At 48.9% G+C, this 21,866-nt stretch overlaps 1 protein-coding gene across 4 annotated transcripts in view; it reads left to right on the forward strand.

Moving 5' to 3' along the window:
• TOGARAM2 (TOG array regulator of axonemal microtubules 2) overlaps positions 1-21,866 on the forward strand; it is a 74,325-nt gene that overhangs the window by 48,921 nt on the left and 3,538 nt on the right. For 3 of the 4 annotated variants that reach the window (XM_039463915.2, XM_039463923.2, XM_074395647.1), the window contains 5 exons: positions 4,394-4,511; positions 4,927-5,021; positions 6,881-7,073; positions 7,984-8,200; positions 18,101-18,187. In XM_039463915.2, coding sequence (XP_039319849.1) covers positions 4,394-4,511; positions 4,927-5,021; positions 6,881-7,073; positions 7,984-8,200; positions 18,101-18,187 — 710 coding nt within the window. Of the gene's footprint in view, positions 1-4,393; positions 4,512-4,926; positions 5,022-6,880; positions 7,074-7,983; positions 8,201-18,100; positions 18,188-21,866 lie in introns of those variants that run through there. The other variant, XM_074395648.1, reaches the window with a different exon arrangement.

Below are 21,866 nucleotides of genomic sequence, written 5' to 3' on the forward strand. Positions count from 1 at the left end.
TGAGTTTGAGTGTTTCTTTACATGCTTGCTAGCCTTTATGATTAAAAAAAAAAGCCCGGCGCGGTGGCTCACGCCTGTAATCCCAGCACTTTGGGAGGCCGAGGCAGGTGGATCACGAGGTCAAGAGATCGAGACCATCCTGGTCAACATGGTGAAACCCCGACTCTACTAAAAATACAAAAAATTAGCTGGGCATGGCGGCGCGTGCCTGTAATCCCAGCTACTCAGGAGGCTGAGGCAGGAGAATTGCCTGAACCCAGGAGGCAGAGGTTGCGGTGAGCCGAGATCGCGCCATTGCACTCCAGCCTGGGTAACAAGAGCGAAACTCCGTCTCAAAATAAATAAATAAATAAATAAATAAATAAATAAATAAAGCCTCTCTGGCTGCTGCAGGACTGGTAGTGAGAGAGAAAGGCAGGGATGCAGGAGGAACAGCAGATGATGGCTGCCCCACAGCCCAGGCCAGAGGGGCTGGAGGCTCGGACTGGAAAGTGTGGGGGTGGCTTTGGGTGTATTTTGAAGGCAGAGCCAACAGGATGCAGGTGGTAAGGGTTTCAAAGACAAATTGAAGATGGTCTTAAAGTGTTACCCTGAACAATGGTGAATAATCGTGCCATTTGCTGAAATGAGGAATATCAGTGGAGAGGTAGAAGGTTTTGCTTACTCCTGCAAGAATAGCCATCATCAAAAAATCAAGAAATAATAGACGTTGGCATGGATGTGGTGAACAGGGCACACTTCTACACTGGCAGTGGAAATGTAAACTAGTTCAGCCATGATGGAAAACAGTGTGGAGATTCCTTAAAGAACTAAAAGTAAAACTACCATCGGATTCTGCAAACCCGCTACTGGGTATCTCCCCAGAGGAAAAGAAGTCATTCTACAAAAAGATACTTGCACACGCATGTTTAAAGCAGCACAATTCGCACTTGCAAAAATGTGGAACTACCCCAAATGCCCATCAATCAATGAGTGGATAAAGAAACTGTGGTATACACACACACACACACACACACACACACACACACACGCACGCAATGAATATATACACATAATGGAATACTACTTGGCCATAAAAAGGAATGAATTAATGGCATAATGGCATTTGCAGCAACCTGGACAAGATTGGAGACTATTACTCTAAGTGAAATAACTCAGGAATGGAAAACCAAACGTCATATGTTGTCACTCATAAGTGGGAGTTAAGCTATGAGGATGCAAAGGCCTAAGAATGCCATAATCGACTTTGGGGACTCAGGGAAACCAGTGGGAAGGGGGTGAGGGATGAAAGACTGCAAATAGGGTGCAGCATAGACTGCTGGGGTGATGGGTGCACCAAAACCTCACAAATCACCACTAAAGAATTTACTCATGTAACCAACTGCCACTTGTTCCCCAATATCCTATGGATATAAAAAATTAAAACAAAACATTACCTGGCCAGGTGCAGTGGCTCACATCTGTAATCCCAGCGCTTTGGGAGGCCGAGGCAGGTGGATCTCTTAAGCCCAGGAGTTTGAGATCAGCCTGGGCTGCTATGTTGAGCTATGTAGAGACATAGCAAAATCCTGTCTCTACAAAAAATACCAGAAATTAGTGGGGCATGGTGGCCTGTGCCTGTGGTCCCAGCTACTTGAGAGGCTGAGGTAAGGAAATCACTTGAGGCCAGGAGACAGAGGATACAGTGAGCTGAAATAGGGCCATTGCACTGCAGCCTGGGCAACAGAGTGAGACCCTGTCTCAACGAAAGCAAAAACAAGCAAAAACCACAAATCACATTGCCATTAAACTTGGCGAAAATGCTTTGAAGAGTGAGTTTTAGGGGACTGGAGGGGCGGGGTGAAATGTCTGCAAACAGCCATTCTTTGTGTAGCATCTACCGTGTAGTAAAGTGTCATGTAGCTCTGCCATGCAAGGTTAAAAAAAAAAAAAAAAAAAAGAAGTAAAAGGTTTCTGTTTGTTTGTTGGTTTTAAATTGTTGGTGGAGGGATGGAAATCAAGGTCTAAAATCTCTCCACATCTGACGCTCCTCTCCATTCGGACCTCTCCCTTGCACTGGATGATGTTGACCACATTTCCTTTTCCCTCCTGGAACTCTGTCCTTCCCGGTTTCCATGGCACTGTACTCTGGGGATTCTCCTTGTCCCTCTGTGGCCATTCTGCCCCTGCCTGCCACCCGAGTGTAGGTGGCTGCCAAGGTGTCTTTAGACCTCCTGTCCCTCTATTAGCTTTCACTTCTGGTGGCTCCAGCCGCCAGCAAAGTCGGAGGCTTCCCAATCTTTCCCTCCGGTCCAGATCCGTCTTTGAGCATCAGTCCCTGATTTCCAAAGCCCCCGTGGGACCCACCATCCAATGTCCTACAGCCATTGCCAGTGCTGAGGGTCCCTAAATGAACCCATTGCCTCCTCTCCAAGTCTGCTTCTCTGACTGTGTTCTCTATCATTAAAAGTGACCATTATTTACCAAGCCACCCAATAGGCAAACTGGGGACTCTCATACTTCCTTGATTTCAAGGCACACATCCTCCCCTGATTTTAATATCTTTAAAGTTGGCATGCATCTTACAAGGAGAGGCATTTCACAGTTGCTGCTGGGTTTCCGTTGGGCTAGGCAGTGATTATGACGTTGGTGTTTTTGTTGTTTTTAAGAGATGGGGTCTTGCTATGTTTCCCAGGTTGGAGTGCAGTAGCTATTCACAGGTGTGATCTTTGCACACGGCCTTGAACTCCTGGGCTCATGTAATCCTCCTGAGTCAGCCTCCCAAGTAGCTGGGACAACAGGTGTGCACCACTGTGCCCAGCTTATGATGTGGTTATACCATCCACACCTTCACACACTTGGTCATTGTCACTGAGTATTAATTTCTGAATTAAGTTTTGCATTGTAGGAACTACACTATGATCCTTTCTTTGTACACTTAATTTATTTTCAGAAGTGATTTTTGGATACTCTCTGGAGAATTATTGAGTTTAATCTGTTTAAAGTTTCTTAGAAATATTACACTATTATTTTCAATTGAAAGGAATCATTATTGTATATGAGAAAAGTCTTGGCCACATAGCAGTGACTATCCATTAGATTTCAATGAAGCAAACACTGTGGAAGGAATGACCAAGTCCCACATTTTTTTTGCAAAGCAATCAATAAGAACTTTACCTCAACTGAGGAAGAAAAATACCGACAAGTAATGCTATCTCCTGTTTCTTGAGATAGCAGGTAGAAAGATTGCCTTCACACGCGGGGCAGTGTCTTTGGAGGCTGTGGAAATCACCAGTTTTAATTTTTCTGATTTTCCTTAGTGGAAAATAAAGTAAGGCTGCCTTTTGCAATTAATGGAGCCTTAGGTTTGAGTGAAATATGATTTATGATTTTAGATGCTTCCTGCTTCACTTCCAGCCAGCTACCAAATCCTGTGGCTTCAACCTTCTCAGCAGCTCTTGGATCTGACTGTACTTTCTCGTCCTCACTGTACTGCCTTGTTTCAGGCCTGCACCATCTCTGGCTTGGACCCTTGTGGTGGCCTCCTAATATGTCTCCTGGCCCCTAGCCTTGTCTCCACCGAGCCATCCTCCGCACCGCTGCTAGAGACATTTTGGCTAATGTACAAACTGAATCATTCTTCCGCTTCCTGTTGCCTGCAAGCTGAAGCCCAGCTCCTTCACGTCTCCCTAAACAGGGTCCTGTGTTCTCCTCTGGCCTGTTTCCTGTGTCCAACCCCTGCTTACTATTCTCCAACATATCCCCCTGCAGACATGTCAGACTGTGTTATAGTCCTAACTAACCCTTTTCCTCTGATGTATCCCAGATCCCACCCAACTTGTGAACTCCTACTTATCTGTGGAGTCCCAACCCAAAGGTCACCTCTTCTATGAAGCCCTCCTTGATTTCCTTACCTGCTACCACTGTTCATCGGGTAGATTAACTATGCCCTCCTGTAGTGTCGTGCTTTACTCTTTCTCAGACTTCTAAGTGTTCCATATTAGAAAAAAGTTGAGTATATTTAGGTATAGCCATTAAACAGAATATTGTGTAGCCATTAAAAAGGATGTTTATGGAGAGTTTTAAGGGACTTGGGAAGATGATTAATGAATGATAAAGTGAAAAAGCTGGATACAACTTGTATATACATTCTGATCTCAACTAGAAAGTAAATGCACAGAAAAAAGACTGTAGGAAAATATGTACGAATTTACTAGTGATTTTCTCTTGGTAATGGGATTATGGGCGATGTTTATTCTTTTATTAATCCATTTTTTAACTGGGTAGGGATTGCTTTTATAATTAGAAAAAGTATTAAAAACTCTTTAATTAGGAAGATTATGTAAAGCTATAAAGTAAATTTATTATGCATTTCGGAGGCTGTTTCTTTATCTGGCTCTCTCTCCTGTGGCAGATTTTATGGCCGGAAGATGGTGAATATCTTGATGGCGAACACTAAGTTTGACGCATTTCTGAAGCAGTCCCTCCCATCTCACGACTTGCAGAAGGTCATGGCAGCCATTAAACAGCAGGTGAGTTGTGGGGCATGGGTGGCTCATGGCCTTTTGGGGGTGGGGGTGTCGGTGCTGAGCCTGGCAGCCTTCGAGTGGGTCAGGGGAGTGGGGAGTGGATTTCAGAGGCATCAATTTCATCCACTGCTCCTGACAGGTGGGATAGATGTGATTTCTGTCCTCTGTGCTCACACCTGGTTCTGTCCCCACTGCCTTTGTTCCTTGAGCCTCCCTGGGCCTCCACACCTTCATCTGTTAACTGGGGATCTTGATCCCTGCCCCAGCTACTTTCAGGGCCCTGGAAGGCTCAACTGTGACCTCCGAAGCTCTTCTAGGCGGAAGGGGATTATTGCTGTTGTTATGTCTACACTAGAATGTCTGGCAGTGCCCTGGAGGACCACTCCTTCTGGCTCATGCTCTGTGTATATTTTTCAAGGGAACAGAAGATCACGGTGAACTTCCCTCCACCAAAGGCCACAAGGTGTCAAGGAGTCTGATGGTGTGTGAGAATGGGCTGCCCATCGAGGAGGGGTATGGCTGCTCTTGTCTCTCTGGGCTTCTGACAGAGGCGTCCTGCTTGCCCATGGCCAGGGGTAGCTCTGGGGTGGACCTGTGGATCTGGGGTACCTCTGAGACCTAGTTGGGTCTGCAATGCTAATAGATGCATTTGCAAGATGTGTTCCCCAACCCAGATCCCAAGGAGACCAAATCCTGGGCTTGGGAGCATCAGCCAGTAGGAGTTGGTTCCTGCAGCCCCAGCTGAGTGGGTGGGATTCCTTTAGTATCCGTGGTCAGGCTCTCTGAGAGCTCAGTGTTTCCCATTTGCTTAGACCAGCAGATCCTTTACCCACCAGAGTGGCCAGCCGGGGACTAGTTCAGAGGCCCAGCCTCAAGTAAGGCAGATGAGAAGGCATGGACTGGGAGGCTGGGAGGAGAGGGTGTGGGGGTGCTGGGAGCAGTTAGAAACCAAGCAGGAGTCCGATGGTCACTCCTGTGCTTCAAACTTAAGCCTTTCTGCAATGTCCTGGGCTGATCCCGTCTGAACTCCTTAGTTCAGGGAAGCCCCCTGCCCACTTCTTCAAAGGTAACTTCCTGCCCCCCTCCCGCCCTTCCTCTCTCAGCCAGATCAGAGCCACACCTGGGATATGCAAAACACGACAGCAGCTCCTGTTCTGGGCCCCTCCACGTCCTCTCCCTGCTGTGCCTGTGCTTATCCTAGGTGTCATCCACACCTAGAACATGCCTGTTGGTTCTGCAAGATTCAGCTCACCTGTGCCCTTCTCCAGGAAGCTCTACCACCCGGTCCCCACGTCCTCAGGGTGGCAGGCTGCCCTGTTCTTTATACCTCTGTCAGCCCAGTTGACGCCTCGGTCTCCCATTGGTCTGTGCGCTCCTACAGGCTAAGGCTGTGCTCTCATCTCACACTTCTCAGTGCCCAGCACAGCTCTCAGCTCTCAGTAGACAAGGAGTGAATCACAGACTGAGGGACAGTGGGCCCCGCTGGATGGGACCTGGGTGTAGGGCATGAGCTCAATGACCCAGGCTTGGAACTGAGGGAGGGAGACAACAGTTCTGCATGGAGCTGCCCTCACGCTGGCTGAACAGGCCACGGGGCTGTGATGGGCATATGATCCCAGCGTAAGAAAATGGCGGCTTTTTACAATTTCCCAAGTCGCTGGGGGATGTGAGCAGAGCCTAGCCAGCGGGGGCTCAAGTACAGGGGCCAGGCAGAAGGTTGGCCATGATGACCTCCAAGGTCTTTCTCCACTCGTACATTAAATGTGCACCAGCTGGCCAGGCGTGGCGGCTCATGCCTGTAATCACAGCACTTTGGGAGGCTGAGGTCAGTGGATCATGAGGTCAGAAGTTTGATACCAGCCAGGCCAACGAGCTGAAGCCCTGTCTCTACTAAACATACAAAAATTAGCCGGGTGTGTGGTGGCACATGCCTGTAATCGGAGCTACTTGGGAGGCTGAGGCAGGAGAGTCACTTGAATCCGGGATGTCGAGGTTGAAGTGAGCTGAGATCATGCCATTGCACTCCAGCCTGGGCAGCAAGAGGGAGGCTCTCTCTCTCAAAAAAAAAAAAAAAATGTGTACAGTTATTTTTTTATGGATAGCTACTACCTCACTCTGACTTCTCCCACTGCTTAAATATCTTCTGAAAAGAGAAAAAAAATGGTGGGAGGAGAGAACCCTGACCCCTGACCCCTGACCCCTTAGGGCCCTGGGCAACACGCTGTAGGTGGAGGGGAAGCTGGGGATGGTCTCAGCTGCAGGTGGCACTCTTGTCTCTGCCCTACCTGCCTGTAGAAGGTGGCATGGGACCAGAAGTGGGTTCATTCTTCGGGGCTCTTCCCTGGGGGTCAGACACTCTGCTCCTTACCTAGGCTCAGCTCCAATGGCCCGAGGCTGGTGGGGCTGCGCTCCTCGCTGCGGGGCGCCCGGGAGATGGTGGAGCAGCTGCGCGAGCTGACGCGGCTGCTGGAGGCCAAGGACTTCAGGTCCCGGATGGAAGGCGTGGGGCGGCTCCTGGAGCTCTGTGAGGCCAGGCCGGAGGTCGTGGCTGCCCACCTGGTCCAGGTGAGCACTGCCGGCTTCTCCCCTCCCGGCTGTCTCTCCCCTGTGGGTGCAACTTGAATTTGGACTGCCCTGAATGGGGCTGGACGTTGTGTCAGACCCCTCCGGGTGTAAGGAGCACTCGCCGTGCAGTTGGCCTTTGTCACGTGATGACTACCTGGGAGTGGCTGAGTGGGTGAGGCACCGCCTCCTGCTGACACCTTGGAAATGCTCAGCGATGTCTCTTGTCTTTCTAGCAGATTTACAGCGAGTCGGGTTGGAGGCAGAGGTGGAGGATACTGGGATGAGGCCTTGGGTTGCTTCTGGGGAGCTAGGTGCATAATGTTTGGGGCAGAGCGTACAGCTGGACAGGTGGCGGGGCCGTGGCAGCTGAACAGATGTGTTAGGAGTAGGTACAAGCCCTTCACAGGCTGAACGCTACGGTGGCTGCCTGCTTCTTCGTGGAGTGACATTGCTGACAGTCAATTTCATTGCTGAACAAAGACACAGGCTCAGAGTCAGCAGACCTGGGTTTCCATCCAAGTTTCTTACTACCTATGTGATCTTGGGCAAATCACTGAGCGTCTTGGAGCCCCAGCTGTTGCTGTTGTTTATGGGAAAGTGAGGGTGATAACACGTGTTCCCTGGGTGGTTAAGATCAGTCAGTGAAAAGGAGAGTGCAGAGCAACTAACAAGATGTCCTGGACACTTGTCATGCGATGAGTGCTCAGTACCTGCGAGTTCCTTCCCTCATGACCACGCTTTTGAGGAGGTGAGCTCTTCGTTTTTGGGAGTGCTCTGGCATAGGTCAGGGATTCAGGAAGAGTCCCTGCCAAGGGCGCTCTGTTGGGCTGGGGGGAGCTCCAAGCTGCCTGCACGGTGGGAGTCCCGCCAGCCTGGGTTCCCATGTGCTTTTGGTTTATTTCCTCAATAGGTCTTTGATGCTTTCACCCCAAGGCTTCAGGATTCCAACAAGAAAGTGAACCAGTGGGCGCTGGAGTCCCTCGCCAGGATGGTCCCCCTCCTCAAAGAGAGCTTACACCCCATGCTGCTCTCCATCATCATCGCTGCTGCAGACAACCTCAACTCCAAGAACTCGGGGATTTATGCGGCTGCCGTGGATGTGCTGGATGCAATGGTTGAGAGCCTGGGTGAGTGTCCCACCTGGGCCTGCGTGGCTGTGGTCATCATACCCACCTGCCTGCTTGGAAATCCGCAAGGTGGATATGACCTTGGTTGGTTCCTGGACCAAATGTTTCATGAGAGGCTGTGTAGGGCAGAGGTGGAGCCCAGGGCTTCCGAAGGTCTTGGCTGGTGGGCTTTCCTATGTCACGTCCACCTATACCTCTGGATGGTTGGAAGTGGAGGGAAATGACCCCCCCCAGGGCCACAAGGCACCACAGTGGATGAGTCAGGAGTTCTGGGAAGGCTTTCGTTTGGGTGGGGTTTGTGGTGATGGGCATGGAGGGGAAGTGGAGGGAGGGGATAGAGGATATCTGGGAAAAAAGGTGGGAGTTATGGAAGAGACATCAGGGAAGGTGAGAGCTTCTTGGTATGACATTTTGCTTCTGGGATGTTACAGGGAGTGTTGGTACATCTGCTCGTGTTTTCTTATTCCTTTCATGGAATATATAAAGTGATGTTTGGTGTACTCAGTACATGGACCAAAGTGCAAATTCCAAACTTCGGTTGTATGGAAAAAGTAGCACATGAGTAGACTTATGTCCGGCCCAGCAGAAGGACCAGCTTTCCCAAACAAGCCTTGCTTCAGCACGAGGAAGCTGTAGTCTGAAAACCGCCTGTTCGCCTTGTTGCTGTGTGTCCCAATGAGCATAGAGCAACATCTTGCCTTTAGCATCCAAAGACCATCCTTTAGTGGGGCTGGACACACCTACTGACGTACTGGCTTCTCCCCAACCTGCTTCCTGGCCTGAGCCCAGCTCCCTGGGGCTGGGACAGCCGCCATGCCCTTGGCTGGAGGCTCCAGGAAAAGTTTCAGTTACAAATCAAAGGCCTGGTCAGGTCCCTCTCTGCCTCTTGAGTTCATAAATATTGTCAATTTCTGCTCTTCATCTCAGAGGGAATTTATGATTTGCTGAGTTTGTTGCTGTAGAACAAACAATATAAATCCAGCTCTAAATTACGGCTTGTTCTCAGCGCTGCTCTGGGTAAGTGAGATTGCTGTTGCCAATAACCAAGGCGCTTGGTAAATCACTATGGGCCTTGGATTTATTGGGAAAACCTGTACCAAGCAAAATGGGCTTTAGCTATTTGGAAAGGATAAGCATCCTTGTCTAGGGAGAGAAATTTTTAACTCTTTCCCCACCAGGTGTTTTAGTTTCCACCTGTTGCCATCAGGCCAGCCTCCTTGAGCTTGCTGGAACTGTGGCGCTTCAGGCAACAGAACGTCGTGTCTCACATTGTCACAAGGCTCAGGTCCCTCTTATTTGGGGCCCTGCTGTACCCCTACTAGACTGGACCTCCTGGAAAGGAGAGCCTGGGGATGGCCTGCTTTTGTGATCTAAACTCACCTGATGGCAGGACTGTAGCTACCAGGAAGATGCCTAACTCCTTCCTTCCGGGACAGGGCCTCTTTGGGTATGGCTGACAAGGTACCCTCTGGTTCATCAGCCAGAGGCTTTGGTGCAACGGGAAGCATTGCTGCCTTCCTCTCTAATCCAAAGGTCAGTGCTCAGGCTGGAGTGCTGTGGGCCTCAAAGGGACGAATGGGATCCAGTAAATCCCTGGCAAAAGGCTCTGATGGAGCCCAAAGGGTACGATATACTTTTTTTTTTTTTTTTTTTTGAGATGGAAATTTCACTCTTGTTGCCCAGGCTGGAGTGCAATGGCACAGTCTCAGCTCACTGCAACCTCCACCTCATGGGTTCAATTGATTCTCCTGCTCCAGCCTCTTGAGTACTGGGATTACAGGTGCATGCGCCACCACACCTGGCTAGCTAATCTTTTGTATTTTTAGTAGAGATGGGGTTTCACTATGTTGACCAGGCTGGTCTCGAACTCCTGACCTCAGGCAATCCACCCACCTCGGCCTCTCAAAGTACTGGGAATACAGGTGTGAGCCACTGGGCCCAGCCAAATATACTGTTTTAGATCCAAGTCATTTTTGAGCAGGTGAGGAGGCATGGGCTATCTGGACCCAGTGGCTTTGCTGTAAGCCACACCCTCTCAGCCCAGCCAGCAAAACAGGTTTTGAAAGTGTTCCTAACTTTGAAGTGCCAGGCTGATTTCCACATCCACATAGGTCAGAACTGGAGGGAGTTAGGTCATCCACAAGGAGAACTCATCATTGCCCGGGAGTACCTAGGGTAGACTCTGTCTCTGGGAATGGTTCTTATCTGCCTATAATGGTCTGAGCCTGGGCTGCAGATGGAAGTAGCTAAATTCCTTCGGTGTCCCAGGGAATTGAGTGGTAGCGGCAGAGAGTGCAAGTTGGACGGAAGAGAAGGGGTATAAAGTTCTCCCAGATCACCCAAGCTGAGCCTGGTGGTTCTAGTGGTTTCTTGGGGGACCCTTACCACCAGAGGCCTCTCCTGGAAGTGGCTCGAATTGGATATGATCCAGTTTCTCTGATAGGAGGAGTGTTCCCCCAACCCTCCTTTTTCATGCTGCATAAGGGATTCTGGGCTCCAGGCTGGAGATGAACTGTTCAATGCTGTGAAATATTTCAATGTGGAAACTAACAGAGCAACAGCTCAGCAGATTACTGTTTATTTCCTGCAATCCTGGAGGTCAAGAGGATCAAGCAAGAATAATGCCAAGCTAAGATGTCTTCTGGCATAAAGTCCAGATGGCACAGCCAGGTTGGGTGGATGCCCTTCTTAGGGGACCTGCTAGAACTCACTAATTCTAGAATTCAGTGATAAAGAAGCCAGCATCATCTCTTCTGAGCCCTTGTTTTCCCCAAGGTGGGTGGGGTTGTATGGAGTATCGGTGGAGCAGGTAGGGATTTCTGCCCGTGTCCTTTTCTCGGGAAGTAGTAAGGAATGAGACATGTTGGCAGCTTGCTTCTTGACCTCTGCCATCTGTCACTGCCAGCCTTGAGGCCTCTCTGGGATTGAGGCTCAAGTGGCATTCTTTCTACTTAGCACTAAGATCTTCTGATTTCAGGAGAATTATTCCGGGATCAAGGAAGTTCCTGAGTCAACTAGTTGGCTCTGTCTTTGGGCTCTGTTACTGAGTTAGTTACAGAGGAAACGTCACTAATTAAAACATCAGGCTGCTGACAGCTCATCCCTTCCTGGTCAGACCTCAGCATTCAGGCTTCTCAGTGCCAAAAGGAACTCTCGTAATTTAGTCCAGCCCCTGGTCAGTACTGGAGAGAGCAGATAAGCTTGGAATGGGGGTGGCTTCAGGTCTACTTTTGCTATTTTGCTCTCTGACTTTAAATTTATTACCTTATATAAATCCTATGAACATTATATTGTTAATGGAATTTAAAAATGCATCCATGATGCTTCCGCAGTATACCAACTGCTTAAAAATATCTCCATCTTCTATTTTTGTATCTCTATATACAAATTTCCCTGGTTAAAAAACATAATGTAAATACAGTTTTGATCTTGCTTCTTTCATTTAACACTACCCAGTTTCCCATTAGGCAATATCTCTAGTTAATTAAAAAATCTAAAGTTCGCTTCTACCACTGTAAAGAAATCATACTTACTATTGAGAAAATGAAAATACAAAGCATTTGAAAGGGAAAAAATTCCCTCACTCATAGTCCCAACTTTTAAAAGAAACCGCTATTAACATTTGGCATTTTTTGAGTTTTTTCCTATGTATATTTGTGTGCATGGGTGTTGTAGGGTAAACACACCTGATAGCAATAATTTAAGCATCCCCTTAGAATGACTTTGAATGGCAGACATACCTGAACATGTGTTCTGAGCAAAGGAACCTGAGAATGGCCAACTCGGAGATTTGTTCCTTGTTTATGAGGCACATCTGAGCCCCCGACCTGTCCCTTGGAACATGAGCCACACAGGGGGTTGAGGCTCCAAGTTTTGGGGGTAAATGAAGGTTGCCAGGTGAATATGCTGTATAAATTGTATGCTGTTTGCAGATGATTGCGATTTTCCTGTCCAGCCCTCCCACACTGGGCCATGAGGTTCTCCCATTCAGCCCGCAGTCACTAGAGTCTCTCCCCTGTAGGTAAGGCCCTTATAAAACCCCATGTCCGTTTGTTGGCTCTGGGTCTCTTGAACCAGATACGCTTCCTGTTAATAGGGGCTCAGTGCAACAGTTGTGATGTTATACATTTGAATTTGCATCCTGCTTTAAAAAAGTCAGCATACGCATTTGCAGAAGATTATACTCTTGAGTGACTTTTTTTTTCCTTGAATTAGGGTCTGGCTCTGTCACCCAGGCTGGAATGCAGTGGCGCAGTCAGGGCTCACTGGAACCTCCACCTCCTAGGTTCAAGCGATCCTTCTGCCAAGTAGCTGGGATTGCAGGTGTTTGCCACCACACCTGGCTAATTTTTGTCTTTTAGTAGAGATGGAGTTCATCATGTTGATCAGGCTGGTCTTGAACTCCTGACCTCAGGTGATCTCCCCACCTCAGCTTCCCAAAGTGCTGGGATTACAAGCGTGAGCCACTGTGCCTGGCCTTGAGTCACTTTTAACAGCTCCATCATGTGGCTGCACTGTAGCTTGCATGTTTCTGTGCAAATGAATCAGTCTCAGTTTTTTCTTTTTCTTTTTTTTTTTTTTCTTTGAGTTGGAGTTACACTTTTGTTGCCCAGGCTGGAGTGCAATGGTGCAATCTCGGCTCACTGCAACCTCTGCCTCCCGGGTTCAAGTGATTCTCCTGTCTCAGCCTCCCCAGAAGCTGGAATTACAGGCATGCGCCACCATGCCCAGCTACTTTTTTGTATTTTTAGTAGAGACGGGGTTTCACCATGTTGGCCAGGCTGGTCTCAAACTCCTGATCTCAGGTGATCCACCTGCCTTGGCCTCCCAAAGTGCTGGGATTACGGGCGTGAGCCACCGCGCCTGGCCCAGTCTCAGTTTTTTCTTTAGATGAGCATACTTAGTGTTGGCAGCCACGGTGAGTGTGGTATGTCATAACTTACCAACTCTGTGGTTATTTGGGGGACCCCAGTCTGACCCAGTCTGGCTCATTTCCTTGCTGCCACTGTCCTTGCTTTCTACTATGTTTTCTACACTTTCTTAAAAGCTCTTATCTGGCTTCCCAGTAGCTGGAGGATGATGTGACCCGGTGGCCTCAGGGCTTGGCTGAATGGGACAGGTGTAAGGCCCCTTAGACCTCCACCCCGTTGTAGAGAGGGGAGTCTGAGCCTGGGAAGGACAGCGTCGCTGGGCTGAGGTTGCTTTCTGTTTTCTCTCCATTGCAAGGCCAGTCTTTGCTTCCTTGTGATGCAGAAAAGGAGCCTAGGAAAGCCCCAGGCTAGGCTAGCGGAGTGTAGATTTTCAGCTTTTAAAAAGTAGATTTTAGCCTCTTCATTGGTCTTTCTACCATGTTGGTTGCTGGGCTCTCAGAGAGTTTTAAGGTAATAATAGTAACAATATTAGCTGATATTTGCATAGTAATTATATGCTCTAGGCCAGGCGTCCCCAAACTACGGCCCTCGGACCGCATGTGGCCCCCTGAGGCCATTTATCCGGCCCCCTGCCGCACTTCAGGAAGGGGCACCTCTTTCATTGGTGGTCAGTGAGAGGAGCACAGTATGTGGTGGCCCTCCAATGGTCTGAGGGACAGTGAACTGGCCCCCTGTGTAAAAAGTGTGGGACGCCTGCTCTAGGCACTATCCTCAGCACTGTTTATTCATTGAACCCTTACAGCAACTTTATGAGAAAGCTATTAGTATCATCCCCGTTTTATAGATGGGTAAACTGAGGCAGAGAGCAGCTAAATGGCTTGTCCAGTGTTCCACAGTAAAACATGAAAGAGCCGGGATTCAAACCCAGGCAGTCTGTTTTCAGAGCTCTTATAACTGCTATGCTTCAGTGTGTCTTATTGAACCTGGAGGTAACCTGAAAGGTGAGCCTTCACTCTAAAAGTGGCCAGAGGAAAGGCAGGCCACCTGCCTGGGCATAGTGCTCTGGGGCTCATAGATCAGCTCAGGCACACTGTGTTCTGTCTCGACATTGCCCTGCATGCTACAAGCATTTATGCAACACCTGCCATGTGTGTGCACCATGGGAGCATGGTCTGGCACAGGTCTCTGCTGGATATGCATTTTGTTTTTTTGAGACAGAGTTTCGCTCTTGTTGCCCAAGCTGGAGTGCAATGGCGTGATCTTGGCTCACTGCAACCTCTGCCCCCCAAGTACAAGCAATTCTACTGTCTCAGCCTCCCATATGGCTTGGATTACAGGCATGCACCACCACACCTGGCTATTTGTGTGTGTCTGTGTGTATTTCGTAGAGGTGGGGTTTCACCACGTTAGTCAGGGTGGTTGCAAATTTCTGACCTCAGGCGATCCTCCTGCCTTGGCCTCCCAAGATACTGGAATTACAGGCGTGTGCCACCATGTCTGACCTGGATATGTATTTTTAAGTGTTCCCCAAGTTCACTTTCTGGCTTTGGGGAGGGAGGATGTTTGGGGCCAGAAGTGGGGACCCCCCAACTGTGTCTAGATGTCAGGTTCGTGATAAGCCAATTGTCACACCCAGAGTCAGGTTCGAGTTCATGCTGAGGTATGAAGGGAGGGGGTGGATGAGCAGAAAGAACACTTGGGGGGCGGTAGGCAGGTGAAAGATGACTTTATTCAGAAGCAGCTCTCATGAGCAGCTTGCTCTCACACCATCTCCTTGGTCTCAGCTGCTTAGTCTGGTGGATCCCACACGCGGCTGCACTGGTTCTCCCTTGTCTTCAGGGTCAGTGGCTTAACTCTTTCCCTCTGGGCACAGCCGTTTCCTGGCTCTATGTCTATCTGCCAGATGGTCACTCTCTCTTACAGGGGGCAGTAGCTTCACTCTGTGGGCACACACCAGCCTGTACAGTGTCAGCAGGGCAATTATACCTTTTACAGACAATAGTGGCTTCGGGCCAAGGCATGGCCTTCCCATGTTATGGTTTCATGGCTGTGATAACAAGTGGAGTTATACGCCTGCGCCCTAAACTTGCTGAGTCACTCTGGATGTTTATCTTGGCCTATCCTTGACCAAAGCACAGCTATGTTCCTTACATTAGAGAATGTTCTAGACTGAGTATTGTGGGAGATGACCAAGGAGGAAGAAGTCCTTGTTTTCAAATCTGAGCCCAGGTAAATGATGGGGGTGGGACAAACAGAAACACCTGGAAGCAATAAAACAGGTGCCATTCATATAAAAACCTATTCTTATTGCAATTAACAGCTTTACCAATGCACCCCGAGACCTTGTCTTGCTAATTGCAATATTCTAGAAGCTGGCATCTCATTTATCTCCCAGGACAAATTATTTTAAAGCCTCTTGCTTTGCGGATGGAGCGTTTGCAAACAGCAGAGATGTACCCGGGTACATTTTCTCCTCTGTATCCCTCAGGAGGAGAGCAAGGGAAGCAGGGATGAGCTCTGAGCTAAACTTGTGCCTGATGAGAAAAGCAAAGCTTTGAGTTCCCCTCTGCAGTGGCTGTGTGCTGAGGTCTTGAAGGAACTTGGGAAAGGTCAGACTGGAAAGAATTCCTCGTGCAGAGTTCTAAAAACTCTGTCCCCTGCAAAGAGAAGTCTGCCCTTGAGATGTCAGCTCCTGGGACCCAGGACACGCAAGTTAGGGCTGCTGTGGTAACACCACGCAGGCCACCTGCCCTCCCCTCCCTGACAGGTGCAGGCCAGCCCCAGAGCCACATCTCTGAAAAGTGCTTTGTGTTACTTGCCCCACCTCCTACTGAATTAAGCTGAGACTACTATGGTTGCAAAATGCTGGGAGCCTGGCATGCTGGTTCCTCTGTAGTCCACAGGGAGGAGGTTCTGATGATGATGCGTAGTTCTCAGCTTAGCCACCTTTCTAGGACAGGGCCACTTTTCTCACCTTGTGTATCTTTGTGAGACATGCAGCTCTTCGAGTTTAATAGTTGGAGAAAGCAGGAGGTGTCAGCTAGCATGGGGAGAAACAAGCAGCTGCTAAATTCAGTAGATACGGCGTCCTGCTGCAGTCGACCTCGAATATGAAGAAGCCAGAGCCTCTTTATCCTGGAAACTCCCCACCCCATTTGCTTGTGATTTCACCATTACAGAGTGGCTCATCTCTGTAATAAACACTCATACTATTTCAGTTCTTTCAAGATACAAATGGAGAGGTGCTCAGTCCCCAGAGCTTTACCTGTGGGAGTGGCTGGGCAGCCGGGGAGCTGTGCCTTGCGGCTGGGTGTGGCTGGATGATTGGTGGAGCTGGGATTGGGGGTGGGGGCGGGGACACTGGGACAATTTTTAAAAAAGGGTTTAAAATCCCTCTTTCTCCAAACCTCCTGAAAGGCGTATTGGGGCACAGAGAAGATAAATTTAGCCGTCTTTGCAAGTACATTGATGCTGGGTCTGGGATTCAGACCACCTGGAGTTTACAAGCATGAAGAAAATCAGGCCCAGGCAGTGAGGTCGTACATAAACCACTGATGATAATACTTGCTCCTCAACCCACAGACTCCCTCCTCTGACCCTGCTAGGGCTGCTTAGTCTGGCGGCTCCCTCACGGAGCCATGCTTCTGCTCTGCATAGAATGACTGTGGGAAGTAGAAAAGTTCTTTTTTACAGTTTCCTTTCGTGTTAAAGAATAAGTCATAAGTGTGCTAATAACTTTGTTAAGCCCTATCCTACGTAGCTGTTAGACATGCCATGCTTACAGGCATGTGGTACATTTTATGTCCTTATACTTCAACCAAGATATATGTGCTGGATGAGCTCATAGACATGTCCCAGCTCTCCGTTGCTTTTATCTGTTTAGAAAAGTTTTAAGTTATTAGCCAATTGGCTTTTGGTTTAGATTGTGAGGTCTGGCTTCAGCCAACGGAGATCTGCCACAGCAGTAAGGTCAACCCCAAGTGCGTAAGGGATAAATCTGTTTTCCTTTGTTCATTGTACTCTCGTGGCACAATGGTTAGCAAGGGTACCCTTCCTGCAGTCCAGGAAGTAAAAAATTGCGTTGCTGAAAGATCCTTTGTCTCAGTGCTAATTTTTCTTTGCAGCACCGAGCATCTATTTCCAACAATGACCAAGCATCCTGGGTTCCTGGGACTTGGGACTGACCGTGCTGAAGTGGGGAGAGCCCAGGCCCACCAAGACCAGAGGTCACCCTGGCTTCAGACCTGCAGGCTCTTGGTTATAAAAGCACAGTGCTTCCCATCCTGTGTCAGGGTTCATGTCTGAGCCTCTGTCTGCTCGTCAGAGGAGCCTCTTGAGATGGATGGGAGGACTGGGTTTTACTTGGCTTCTAGCCCCATGCCTGTTACATAGATGATATCAGTGTGTTCAGTGTGGAAATAAACCACCACTGGCTGTGGGTACATCTTGGTAGTTAGAGCACAAATTCAGGCTTTGAGAAGAGCTATAATTTCTGAATTCTGATCCTAACCCTTTACTGACCTTTGTGTAACTCAGTTTCCCCTAAAAGAATATCTGTATATCCATACATTCATCTCTATTTTCTATCTATCTTCCATCATCTTATCTTCATCATCTATTCATCCATTCATCCATCCATCCATGTATCCATCCATCTTCTATCTATCTATCTATCTATCTATCTATCTATCTATCTATCTATCTTTCTATGTACCTATCCATATATCTACTCTGTTTTGCCCCAAAACTATGGCAATTTTGAGAAGCACAGACAATACAAACCAGATCTGTGGGAATAAATGAGGTCTGTTTGGGAGCCAGCCTAACTATTTCAGGCCACTTACTCTTTCCCAAACACGCTACATACATTCACTTTAAGTGGCCCCTTGTGACCTGGAAAAATTAATTCAGCTCCCCTGAAGGCCTCACCCCCATGCAGGCATTGTGGGTCTGTGGCTCTGCAAACTCCTCGTGCTGGCATCACTCAGTCCCCAGCGGCATGGCCACTGACATCCCCCTTCTCTTTCAGACAAGCTTTGCCTTCTTCCAGTGTTTGCTGGGCGGGTGCGTTTCCTGAGTGGCCGTGCAATGCTCGATGTCACGGATCGCCTGGCAGGTGAGCACCCCCAGCCCTGCCCCAACCAGCCTCCGGGTAGATTTCTGTTTTCTACTGGCCTGTGGTTGAACTATTCACCCAGTTATCTTAGACCTGAAATAAACCCCATCAATCATTTAAAATTTTGATAATCTGGTTTTCTGTGTGTGTGACAATCTCCACATTGCCAGAAGACAGTCTTTGTTTTTGATCAAAATGAGGTTATGTTTGTACAAAAGCAAAAGAGTTTTTAAGAAACTGTTACAGGTTGACTCTCCCTAATTGGAAAATTGGAAATGCTCTAAAATCTGAAACTTTTTGAGTGCCGACATGACATTCAAAGAAAATGCACTTTGGAGCATTTCTGATTTCGATTTTGGGATTAGGGATGCAGAACTGATGAGTATCATGGAAATATTCCCAAATCAGGTACATACCTGAAGTACTGCTGGTACCAAACACTTTAGATAAGGGACACTCAACCTCCGTGACTTTCTTCCTCCTTGTGGACATGGATGCTTCTAGCCTAGAAAGTACCTTTGTGTGAGTTAGAAAAAGCCTCCCTTTCCAGATAGACACTGCCTGGTGGGTGCATATGGCTTGGTCAGTTGATAGCACCATCAAGAGTATTAGAAAAGGTTGCTGTGTGCAACCTTGGCGTGTGTACCCTGGCACGCAGGCGCAGGCTGGGTTTCAACCCCACAGGACCCCTTGGCTGGTGCTGGGACTGTGTTATGTGGAGACAGGGCCTCGGCTTGAATCTGCTCAGCCTTGCTCAAGCTTCAGCTGATGAAAGGTTGCTCCAATCCTGTTTCTGCTTTGAGTCTACAGAAGTCCAAGTGAATTCGTTCCAGGGCTGAAATCTGTTCCTGTGGCCCTTGAGGTGGCAATACAGAAAGGACATAGCCTTTGGGGTCCACAGACCCATCTGCCACCAGCAGCCCTGAGCTTGGGCAGGTTACTTAGTTTGGTTTCATGATCATTTTTGTTTGCACAAAGCCCCCTCACTTCTCTTGGGAAGGTCACATCTAGGGAGGGGGGCAGGGAGACTCTGTTCCCTCAACTCCTGATGGTCCCCCTGAAATGCAGACACATCATGCACCAGCCCTGCTTCAATCTTTGTGAGGCTCCTGGGCTGTCTTCAGGATGGTGTCAAGGTCCCTGGAGTGGCTCACAGCTGTCACTGCTGCTCTAGGCTATGCCCCCTTCATCCCGCCCCCAGCTCTATGCACTGAATCACTGAATCCTCATCACCAGCTCACAGGAGGATGTAGATTCCACTTGGTGGAGAAAAGGAGAATGGAGCTCAGAACAGTAACATGCACAAGGTCCCTTGGTGAGGAATCCAGCACATGTCCTGGGATCCTTGGTGAGGAATCCAGCACGTGTCCTTGGCTGCAGAGCCAAGCCCCCAACCCTGTGCTGCGCTGCTTCCCACGACACTGTCTCCTGGGTGCCTGCATGCACCCTCCACGCAGTGGCCGGTCTCTCAACCTCTTGCTCTGCCCACACGTGGCTGCCTGTCTGGAAAGCCTTCTCCGTTCTTCTTACTCTACCTGGGGGATGCCTGCTTGGCTCTGGCATTACCTTCTCCCCACGTACTTCTCAAGGCTGCATCCCACGTGGTATCACTGGTCTTTCTGCTGCCCGTCCCCCCTAGCCCGGCTGTGAGCATTCAGAGAGGGGCCCGGCACATGCTGTATGGCAGAGGACCTTGATGCCAGCTGCCCTTTCAGCTCTTCCCCTGCCCCATCTCTTGCTCCTGGTCTTGCCTCTGCCTGGTTCTGTCCTTGTAGCATTCCTGGAGTGGCCTCTTACCTTACGGGAAGGCAGGTTCGAGGTCTCCCCGGAGCAAATGGGGCGAGCGAGGCAGCGCTGGCCGCAGGTGCGCTGGGGCAGAACAGGGTATGTAACTAAGACAGCCCTAGACACCAGACGAGGAACCCTTTGCCATTGCTCAAAATCAGCATTTTCTGCATGAAAGGTTTACCTGTCCTTGTCTGGGTAATTTATGGGGCCCAGAGGTAGGCTAGTATCTTCACCTTATCCACTTACTGTCATTTTTTTTCTTATTTCCAAGAGACCTCAAAAGCAAGAGCTTCTCCATGGCTCTTCTGTTAACTCTGTGTCCACCAGGAACAAAGAAAAATTTTATTGACACAGGCGATGTCTAATAATAGAACAGCTTAATAGGAGTAAATCTTCTGCTAATTACTTCAGCTGCTTCTAAGCTTGAGTTTAATGGGGTTTAGTCCCTCATGTTGGCCCCCAGAAGGGCCTCACCATCTTTGCCAGCTTCAGAGTCGACCCCTGCAACGCAGGTGCCCACCACATCCTTGCACCTGGGGCCCGTGGCTCTGAAGTAGCCTGAGTTCTATTAGCCAAGATGTGAGCGGAGAAGGTAGAGTTGGCTGTGGAACTGAGTTCAGGTGGGGACTGCTACTCTTCCTGTGGAGTGAGCTTCCTGGGGGCTGAAATGTAAACGCACCTCACTCTGGAAGAGAATGCAAGGAGCAGGAGTGGAGATAATGTAGCAGGGTGGGGAAGGGGGCTCTTCTGGGGACAGGTGGAGGCGCCCAGCCTTTGGTGGGTGTGGGGGTGGAGGGTGTGTGCCTGGGCCTGGTTCTTGAGATAGTTCTCACTTTTCCCTGCTGTATTAGTCTGTTCTCACACTACTGATAAAGACATACCCGAGACTGAGGAATTTATAAAGAAAAAGAGGTTTAATGGACGAACAGCTCCACGTGGCTGGGGAGGTCTCACAATCACGCCACTCATCTTACATGGTGGCAAGGAAGACAGAATTTGTGCAGGGAAATTCCTCCTTATGAAGTTATAAAACCATCAGGTCTCCTGAGACTTACTATTACTAGAACTGCACTGGAAAGACCTGCCCCCATGATTCAATTACTTCCCACTGGCTCCCTCCCATGACACGTGGGACTTGCGGGAACTACAATGCGAGATGAGATTTGGGTGGGGACACAGTCAAACCACATTGCCCCCTGTTAAAAATACTGTGTTAAAATGCACAACATAAAATTTGCCACCTTAATCATTTTTAGATGTGCAGTTCAGTGGGTATTAAGTGTCTCTGAAGTTTTACAGTCATCTGCGGAACTCTTCACATCTTGGAAAACAGAAACCATGTCCCTGTTAGGCACTAACTCCCCATTCCTCCCTTCCCCAGACCCTGGCAACCACCATTCTACTTTCTGTCTCCATGATTGTGGCTGTCTTGGTATGTCATATAAATGGAATTATACAGTTTTTGTCATTTTGTGTCTGGCTTAATTCACACAGCAGAATATCCTCAAGATTTATCCATTATCCATGTTGTAGCAGGTGTCAGAATTTCCTTACTTTTGTTTTTTTTTTTGAGACAGAGTCTCAGTTGCCCAGGCTAGAGTGCAGTGGCACGATCTCAGCTCACTGCGACCTCTGCCTCCCGGGTCAAGCCATTCTCCTGCCTCAGCCTCTTGAGTAGCTGGGATTACAGGTGCCTGCCACCATGCCTGGCTAATTTTGTGTGTGTATGTTTTTATTAGAGATGGAGTTTCACCATGTTCGCCAGGCTGGTCTTGAACTCCTGACCTCAAGTGATCCACCCACCTTGGCCTCCCAAAGGGCTGGGATTACAGGTGTGAACCACCGCGCCTGGCCCCCCCAACTTTTTTGGGAGGGAGAGATTCTTATCCTG

The sequence above is a fragment of the Saimiri boliviensis genome, chromosome 1, assembly GCF_048565385.1.
Source record: "Saimiri boliviensis isolate mSaiBol1 chromosome 1, mSaiBol1.pri, whole genome shotgun sequence".
Classification (NCBI taxonomy): domain Eukaryota; kingdom Metazoa; phylum Chordata; class Mammalia; order Primates; family Cebidae; genus Saimiri; species Saimiri boliviensis.